General features: G+C 25.0%; 1 protein-coding gene across 1 annotated transcript; it reads right to left on the reverse strand.

Moving 5' to 3' along the window:
• Positions 1–260: 260 nt before the first annotated feature.
• Positions 261–10533, reverse strand: LOC112593432 (annexin B9). The gene is made up of 7 exons (XM_025337824.1): positions 10265–10533; positions 7194–7370; positions 6880–7084; positions 2985–3064; positions 834–1083; positions 466–647; positions 261–357 (listed from the first exon to the last, which is right to left on the reverse strand). The coding sequence occupies exons 1-7, from the start codon at positions 10286–10288 to the stop codon at positions 307–309; spliced, it is 969 nt and encodes a 322-aa protein (XP_025193609.1). The 5' UTR covers positions 10289–10533; the 3' UTR covers positions 261–306.
• Positions 10534–10751: the final 218 nt, after the last annotated feature.

Here is a 10751-nt window from a genome sequence, read left to right on the forward strand (position 1 = left end):
CTGTATTATTGATAATTTTATTGAACACCATGTTAACATATTTTGGTCAGTCAATATTAAACAATAAATAGGTACCTATATTGTGAATAGTAAAATTAAGCCATAAGTATAAAAATTCAATAGGTTTACGCTTTTAGAAAAAGTCACAAATAATTTAGTTCCTATACGTAGTTACTTTTTATAAAACTAAAATTAAAATTAATTTATAATATAAAATAATTGGTAAAAAATAATTAAATAACAATAATATAATGATTAAAGATATAAATGAAAAATCACCCGTGAATAAAAAGATTAAACCGTCGTTTAAGCAATGATTTTTAACAATAATTTTCTGTAGTCTCCAGAGGTATCTCCCTGAAAAATAATTTACATCAAATATATGATATAATTAATTAATTAATTAAAATAACTTAATGTTGTAGATTAAAAAGATTAAGAAAAAAATATGAACAAAACACTTACGGTTACCCACGACTCCAAAGTTTTACCGTACTTCTTTTCAAACACTTGTTTTATATCTCCGAGGTCGATTTCTGATCTAGACACAATGATTCTTATCAGAGTTTTGTCATCTGTTCCTAAGCCGACCATACTTTTATGTAAACGCTCAGCAAAAAAGTTAACTTTGCTTTTCACACATTTCACTGAAAAAACAATATACAGGGTTATTTTAATAATGCGTGGCACATACATTTTCATATAAGTATTTTATTTGTTATTTATATTATTAGATTTGTAGCGTATTATGAAAAATAGATAAATAATTTATGTCCGATAAAAAACATTATTTTAAATCTCTGTATAAAAATAAAGCTGTAATTTATTAGTACCTAAAAACAATAGACCCATGCAAATATCTCCGGAAAATTCGCTTTTGATTGATTCTTCTAAATCCTTAGAAGCCAATTTTTCATACTCTATAAATACACGTCTCAAATGTTGGTAACTTTTGGTAACCAAAATCCTGTTGAATTCCGATTCATCCGTGCCCCATTTTATTTTTTCACCTGCATTGTACAAAGCCTCAGCGTCTAAACGCGCTGCGTTCTCATCAACTGTAGGCGTTTCATCTCGGTTTCCCTAAAAAATTAAATTGTACATTCAGTATTTGAAAAAAATAAATCATATAAGTATACTTCAATATATTATATATATAACAAAATTAATAAGAATTTTAATGTTTGATATAAATATTTTTAATGTCTTTTAATATCACTTTATGAAGTGAGTTGTGATGGTCACTCTTCTGCATTTTTCATAAGCACATTGCATTTAAAGTAAAAAGCAAGAAATAATCCTTTTATTCTAACTGTAATTGATAGTTCTTAGTAGACAGAATTTACAACCTGCTTGTCTTTAAATCTGACGATGATCACGGGTTAAACATATCTTATAAATTTCATTACATATAATTATTATTAACTATAATTAACTATTGAATTTGGGCCTTAAAAATTATTTCTTGAATAAAATCCTATACAATCATTTAATTTTTATACACCAAAATATATGTATAAAGTTTTATTATACTTAACACGAGTTTAATATATTTTGTAAAATATTATATATTGGTGTATACAAGGCTGGATTGGGTCAACAATTTTTGCCGGAAAAATCAAAAAATCGTCCCACTTCGGAAAACCTATAAAACCTTAAAATATATATTTTCACGTAAAATGATAGTATATTATTTCGAGAATTTGAACTCTCAAAATTGTTATTAAAAATAAAAAAATTAATAATTAGTTAGTACAAAGAAATGTTATCATTTTTATTTAAAAAACATATATTTAGACTAAAATACACATTAGTATATATTAAGTAATTTATTAAGGTTTGAGCTCTTTTGCAAAATTGTGTTGATTATGCTTTAACCAATAAACTTAGAAATAAAAGTTTCTACGAGTATAAGTGGCCCCCCGAGAAACTTCCGGTATCCCGCCTGCCCAATCCGGCCTTAGGTGTATTATATAATATGTATATTAAATTCTTTACAATTCTGAAACTTTATTAAATAATAACATAAATAATGTATAATATTTTATGCAGTTTACATATAATTACCAATACACATCAGAGATCTAAATGTTCAAAATAAATAAGTATGAATATATATATATATATATATCAAAGGAATATACTAGTAAAACATCAAACCAAATATTAACGTTAAAATAAAGTTTTATCACACTATAAAAGAGTCGATAATAACTATATGTGATTAGGAGAATTTTGTGCTCAATGTCAATGAAAATGTATGAAAAAAATCGTATTCATTAAAACTATGACTCACTCTAAACGCTTATAATGTGCGTCACATATTATGCATATCTGACTATCTAAACTCTATTATGCATATAAAAGAAATATCTATAAAATTATTATTACTATTTTTATATTTTTGCATGTCTGTGTCATTCAAAGTATTAGATATTCGTTTAAACTTAATAAATATACCTTAATTATGTTTTAAAAAAATTGCTGAATTATTATATTTATATATATTAAATTTTTTTATTACCAATTGGTGACATCGTGTGTACAAATCAGTGGCGGATCCAGAAGGGGCGAAGGGAGCACCCTCCCCCCAAATCAAATAAAATAAAAAAATAAGGTATTATAAGACCAAGTTTTTTTTAATCTGATGACTTTTTTTTTGCTGTCTATACGTATGCCCCCCACAGCACTCCATGGAAAATTTCTGGATCCACACATATAGTACAAACTGTACAGTATACAGTTAATGCAGTCTTAATAGATATACTGTATATTAGATAGAGCATTAATAAATCAACAAAAAGTTTTTAATTTTAATAAAAAACGGAGCAAAGTTTATTAATTATATTATAAATATCCACTTACTATCGTTAATTAATAAACTATAGGTACTTATTTAAATTTAACCAAATTCCAAAATAAAATTTTGAACAATACACTACATCGTAAATTCTTATATATCTATAGGTATTATTATATCTTACCATACTTAAGGATACGCAAAGACGTTTGAAATGGCCTGATGTGTCGCCTTTAATATCCTTTTCAAGACTGTGTCCATAAACTGAAATAAAATAAATTTTATTTGTAAGTAAATGTCTGATGTTCAAAAAAACTATCAATATATAATATTTAATATTATTATAATACCTCGAATTCGTATATATTTTAATAATAATATGCAGTTTTAAAATAAACATTTTTAATCAGTAAAAAAACGCAGTTCGCGAATCGCAAACAACATATAATGTATTCATGTCTCATGTGTAACAATAATTACCGAGATTATTTTTAAATAAGCCTGTAAATAATATACTACACAAGTCTGATGTATGGTGTAACTTTACAATTCTAAAATGTCCGATATAACACCATTGCTATTACAAGAATGACAGTGATAAGGTGTAGAAATAGCAGTTTTAAATTCCTTGTTCTATTTTAGCTTTATAAAATAAACACATGTTCAATAGTCACTATAGATATATGTATGAGTAAGTATGTGTATATTAAGCCATTGAATACATAAATGAAGCTAAAAACGTGAATTTAACAATTCAAATGGATTAATCGCCTGAAAATAATGTGATTTTATTGCACGGGAGTCGAATGTGCATTATACGATCTCATTGGTTTAAGTAGGTAGGTAGGTGTTGATAACTATTAGGTAACTAATATTCTTATTTTTATTTTTTAAAATACATATTTGGTTTATGGTTTGAAAGAAATATAAGCAATAAATTATCATTATTCATAGGTATTTTGTATACAATCGCGTTTTAACTATTGTGATAATATTATATAGCAATACTACACTTTGTGAATGCGACTATACTGAAAATATTATATAATTTAAGTACAAAAAATATATTATTATAAAAACGTCTTATACCACAGTTAATATTTTAAACACTAATGTTAAAATAATTGTACATTTTATTACTACCTCCTTATGCCGTTCAATTAATAAACAACTGCAGTCGACGAAAGTTTCAATTTATAGTCGTGACATATACATAGATTAGATATAGCCATATAAACACATTCCAAGCGAGAGAGGAGCGGCCTTTCAGTTAATTTTCATAGTTTCAAATAGACACAGTTTCTATATCGTACAAATTCGTAATAATGTCCGGTAATTTTATTATGAGTCTAAAATAACAAATGCGATATGACGCTCGTCATGTAATACTTTCATCAATTATTATTATTACGTATAATGTACAAATTACACTCAATATATGTATATATTATATAGTTTGCATTTGAGCAGTCCGTTCAAAATAAAAAAAATATTACACATAGATAACTGGTTTTTGTGAATGAGTTTTTGAGTTTTTATTTTCGTTAATAAAATATTAACGAATCGTTTAAATTACGAAAAGAATGACATAATAATATAATGTATGTACGTATTTTATGCTGTCCAAAAATGACGGACGTCATCGTCAATCATACGAGTATATAATATTATTAGATATCTAAGAATTTAAAATACTCGTTAAAGGTCGATAAATATTTAACAGTGATTATTAAAACGCGTGAACAATCAAAAATATGATTTAAAAAATGTTATAATATACCCAATCAAAATAACACGAATCAGTCAATAAAAAAAAAAAAAAAATATTGCGTTTAGATACAAAAATGGGTAGTGAATTTTATTTTTGTGTACTATTTCAAAATCTAGTATATCATAAACTATATCTATCAATGTTGCTATACTATTTAATGTATTAATAATATACGAGTTGAAGTTTAGATGCTACATATTTACTATAATTTATGTTTTCTGAACTATATTTATGTTTAAATCATAATTCATATACAATATAATACCATCATTAATATTTTACCAGTTTTTTTCGAAAAAAAATAAAAGTTTTATTATTAAATTTATTTAGATAATGGTGCCAACGAATTCATTCAGTTATATACCATTAATTAAATCGTAATAATCAGACGTTATAAATATAATTGACACAAAATATTAACTATAGTCTTTAAAATTATTATTTTTATTTTTATTTTAAACTCTATTTGACAAGAAGGTCAAGTTTGGAGAACATATTTTGAACAATCAAATATATGAATAAAAAGTCTTTTTGAAAGTATCTCGGGTTAGCTCTATTCCAACTCCCACCCAGAAAATAAGTACTTACTATTATAATTTTACTTCAAGGATGCATAGGTACGCAAACTAATAGAACTAATATACAAGATATATAAGAACAACTATTTGATCATAAAATAGTAACCATACTACCTATAGAGTAGGTACATACATTTTCGTGCTTGTAATATAATCAAATTTATACTTATTCAATTTAATTTTTATGTATTTTACAAAGCTAATTTTGAGAAATTTAAATATTAATTATAGCCTATTTCTTATTTAAAATTTTAGTTCATTAAGTTAAATTTTAAAATATTTCTAAAATAAGTTTATAATTTTAAATTAGGACGTGATGATAAAAATATTAATACTAAAAAGTATTTCAAATAAAGATAAACATAAGCTAGTATTCTTTCTGTTTTTCTATAAATAATATTATGCAAATATATTTACAACTATAATAATAAAAAATTCAATAAATAATCAATGTAGAATTTTACTTAATGTAAATTTGTAACTAGAAAAACTATAAACATAATAATCTTTGCCCAAGATAAACAAAACCAATCAGAAAAAAATCACAGACAGCCAAACAGACATGATACCGCAACCAAGTGTCAATGAGAGAGGCTCTCTTTTCGTTTTTTCTTCATTAAATTTTCTTAAGGTTAGTTTCATTATAAAATCAATGAAAATATTACAAATTTAAGTATTATTATTAGCTTAGTTTATCTAAAATAGTCATGGTCTTATTAAAAACTAGTATCTTTGTCAATTCTTTGTAATTATTCAAATGTGTTTTTATATTTGTTAGTTGTTACCTATTGATATATAAAAATAATTGTATGTTTAATGAATAATTTGTGTCGGTCGTTAGAAAACTACACGCAACGTTTAATGCTCCTTCGCAAAAAAAAAAAAAAATTAATAATTATTTTCCAAAGAAAAATTAAGTAAAGAAAAAATACACATAGTTAACACTGTACTTGATATCTAAAACCAGAACTAAAATGAATTTCATAACTGCAATGAAATTAATGTCAAACGTCAATTGATTTTGAATAGTCATTCAAGTGCTTGGAAAATACAAATATTTAAATTAATTTAAGTCATTAAACATATAATATATTAAAACAATAAACGTTTAAATACGTTTAAATTTGATTAATATCAATGACAATAACAAAAATTAAAATATACCATTATTTCTCAATATTTTAATATATTTAATAATAAATTTAGTTTGAAGGATTTAAATTAAAAACAAAACATCTATAGGTATGATTTATGCGTGTAAAAATGAGTATTATTTAGATATGTAAATAATTTACGACTATCCCAATTTTATTGTCGTGTAAATTGTTTAAGACATAATAAAAAAACTTAATATAGTCTAAGTATGTTTTTCTCTCTCTCTTTTTTTTTTTTTTTTGATAACATTATCAAAAATTAAATACCTATGTAAAATAAAAAACGCAAACATTAAATTTAATAGAAAAGTTATCGCGTAAGTCATTTTAAGCACGTTGTAGTTTGTTAAATTTGTTTTGATTAATTTATTTATATATGATTAATTAATAAGTTTATATAATATTATATTCGAATTTAAGTAAATCACGAATTTCAATACTAGTACTAAAAAGCAATAATATAGACTTAATCGATCAACATAATACATGCATATTATAATGTAATTTTATTGTAAATCATATATTCATGATAAGTTTAAAATTTTTCCAAATAAATGTTATTATTGGGTTACTTACGTTTTTCGTAACATTCAGTGACTGTTCGTATACCAAAATTGCTTAAGGTGCATAATATCTCAACAAGCACTTCTTCGTGGGTGCCTATTCCAGAGATAGCGTCATGTAACTCCTTTGCGTAAAATTCCGGAAGTGGCGTCATCAATGCCAACACGGTGTCCTCAAAGTGTCCACTTAGTTCGTTTTTTAATTCTTTTTTCAAATCCTAAACATTGTTTTCATCATAATTATATATACTATGTTTAAAAACTAAATTTCACACTTTAATGATAATAACTAAAAGGTAAAATGTTATGATTTAATTTATTTTTTACCTTTCCATACAATGTCTTAAAGGCTTCCGCAATTTCAATGCGCTGCACAACACCTCGATTAGCAATCACATCAATTATAACTTTTTGGTCACATCCAAAGCCTTTCATAGCTTTTTTCAGAGCAATGGCATCTTCTTTTGCATCAAAATTTGATGATGCAAATACGGTAGGAGTACACTTTAAAAAATTAAAAAGTTTTATGATATTATTACCTATTATAATTCCTATTTGCTTTATGATTAAACATTTTAGTCCAATAATATAATATCAATATTTGTTTGCCATTAATATTAGTATTAAGAGATTTAAGAAAACAATTTATAATAAGTACTACATTTTATATGATTGTTAAAATATGTGTACAAATCACTTTTTTATTTCAATGTGCACATTGCACTTAGTGTTTAAAATATAATAATTAACAACATATAGACACCTTTAATAAATAATCTCTATTCTCTAGGCATTTAAAATATACTAAAGAATCATAGAGTATATTTTTATATACCATAATAATACTATCATGTTTACATTAACATTTATATAAATATTGATTGTCACCATTTGCAGCTCACTTATTTACATTTTTTATTTTTATACATATTTTGAAATTAATCATGTATATATTATATTATTAACAAGCCAAACTTATTCTACAATAAATATTTACTGTGAAGTATAGCTAAACGCTAAAGTCTGTTTACTTAATAAATACTTTTTATTTTTAAGTAAAAAAAAATGTTTTGGCTGTATATAAATAATTAAAAAGTTTAATGTCCGTCTTAATATAATTAATAAAATACATTTAAAAAAATTTTATAAACCAAATAATTATTGTATAAACATATACTAGAAAAGAAAAAATATACCTATCATATATGAACTTATTTATCAACTACCTACTCAAAAAATCATCATACATGATTTGTTATATAATTTAAATTAATCAACTAATGTCCAAAGTGGTTCAGAATAATAATCAAAATCAAATAAATAACTTAAAATAATTTTTTTCAAGATTTTTTAAGTTAGAATTCTGGATGTTTTAGAAAAAATATGTATAAAACTTAATTATTTTAACTTACATGTCGTACTTTTTTTGGATTTTTTTGGATCATTGAAAATATATAATTTCAATGACATATTATACGAAATGTAATCGGATATATTTTAATATACCTATTATTCACTACTACTTAGTAAACAATTAAATACAATACTAATTTATATCTATGATGTTAACTACTTTGATAAATTATAAAAATATAAATACCTATCTTAGATTTTATTGTTGGTAATTATTGCATTTACTTCAAATATGAGTTGATAATTAATATGACAATAAATATTATTGTACTATAAATCTAGAAATATTTATTTTCTTCATACCTCTTTTTTTAAGATCAACGTCAGTTAGACGTTAAAATATTTAGAATTATTAATAACTTATATCCATATAATTATCAATGGATTTTAATTATTTAATAAAGATTAAGTTTAATAAACTGTGATGAAATTATTTATTTTCAATTTATAAATGTACTTAATTACAAGAAAAACAAATATTTTAAATCTTTTTTGTATGTTCTATCAATAATCATATTCTACAAAATATACTTTAGAATTTATTGATATTATATGTTTTATAGTAAATAAATGCCTGTTAAGTTTATCGAAGTCTTTTTAAAATACCTAACTATAATGTAATTATAAGTTACGTCACTATTAACAATAAATACAAATAACGAGATTCTATTTAAAACTTATATCATTGAATTATTTTGAATGATTAGACCAACAAATTTATTTCGATATTAACAAAATTAAAAATTAAACAATAAGATAATTGGTACCTATTTCAGTAATGTTAAACCGTCTGTTTGATACATTAACTATATACACACATTTAGGTATAGATACTGTACTAGAAACTAGCTTATGATGGATAAAGATATAAATTAATAATCTACTTCTTTTTTTGCTACGTCCTTCACCCTCCACTGTACCCCCTTGTCTTTAAAAAGGGATAATATTATGGTTATAACCACTATATAAGCTATATAAGTGAGGTATATCCGTTTAATTATTATGATCTACACCGACTAAACAGTATAACATAATTATATATTTACTGTATACAATAAGAAGCTTAGCATACATACCTAAAAGCCTAAGATAATATATATTACATAGTATAGGTATTTAGATATAATATAGGTAACCTATGTTTCGTTTTTGGCACTGACAACACTTTTTACTAAACGTTAGAGGCATAATTTTATGTATAGAAAATATAATCAGTGAGTAGAAGTTAAACTATTTAATATATTTTTAGAGCTTATTTTTTCTCCTCATTTTAAAAAAGTTCAATCAAAAACTAAAATAAAATAAAATTCCCCAAAAACAGAAACGGAAACGTTGTAAACTTGTATCTCGTTTATTTAAAATACTAAATAGCACTTAAATTATTATCGAAAAATAAGATTGAAGAAGTAACGTTCTTCTTTATTATTCAAACAACTATAATTGTATAGGTAGCTGAAATTACTAGAAAAATTTTTTTCTACTATCTCATCTTCGATATATCCACATAATATCCAATAACACGAGTATGTTTACGGTGAAGGATCGGATGGATTCCTGGAAAAAATGTCGCACTATTTGATTGGTAAGATAGAGTACGTTATACGTCATGAATATTTTATAATACTTTTGGGTCATATGACCATTCTATAATCAATAGAAAATAAAGTATGACCGATTTATCATAAGCTTCGGTGGAATACTGGAACGACTGCGACGAAATATTTAAATCAAAAATTTATCGTTTATAATAATAGTTATGGATTATAAATTCTATTATTTTTTTTTTTAATAAATATACACATAGCATTTTAATATGATGTGTATTGCATATAGGTATTATAAGTATAATTTTAGGTAATGGTCGTGTGTAAATCGTTTGTGCAAGAGCAACCTATATACATCCTTATTACAATAGTAATGGCAATAAATCGGTATAATATCTATATCTCTATGTTCTATAAAGGTACAAAACAAACGCCACTTACTTTTGTGGTAACGTAATTAGCCATGTCGTCGCGTCTGAAGACTTGAACGGGATACCGCGACTGTTTGTTGTGAGACGAGAAAATCAGAGATTAGGTCGTCCGCGAACGTGACGGGGCGGAGATCACGAACAAAACAGCAGACAATTTTTTGACAGACGATTCGCAAAGACGTCAAAGATTGACGACGTATCGGGCGCAACTGAACCTCGGACCGCTATACACTCGAGTCTTGAGAGCCCAACAATGTATTATTATTGTGTCGAGACTTCGAAGCTACGGCACGCGCGCGCGCATGTGCGATGATGTCATAGGTACTGTATGTTTATAACACAAAATAATATTAATGCAACCACTGCCCACTACCACCGAAAACGGCCGTCGACATAATTATGTTATTGGTGTGTAGTGTGTACTACCTTCAATCGGCCGCGGAGTTTTTACCGTGCCAAGGACGCTCCAGCCATTTGGGGGACCGCGTTACAATATT

The sequence above is a fragment of the Melanaphis sacchari genome, unplaced genomic scaffold, assembly GCF_002803265.2.
Source record: "Melanaphis sacchari strain LSU unplaced genomic scaffold, SCAv2.0 Contig2046_pilon_pilon, whole genome shotgun sequence".
NCBI classification, from domain to species: Eukaryota; Metazoa; Arthropoda; class Insecta; order Hemiptera; family Aphididae; genus Melanaphis; species Melanaphis sacchari.

Bases quoted from the DNA above. Each gene is read 5' to 3' on its own strand.
- LOC112593432 (XM_025337824.1), bottom strand. From the start codon at position 10,288: ATGGCTAATTACGTTACCACAAAA. The intron at 3,065-6,879 runs GTAAGTAACCCA...ATTTTATTTCAG, and splicing joins CACTGAATGTTACGAAAAAC to TTTATGGACACAGTCTTGAA. The intron at 358-465 runs GTAAGTGTTTTG...ATTATTTTTCAG, and splicing joins CTTTGGAGTCGTGGGTAACC to GGAGATACCTCTGGAGACTA.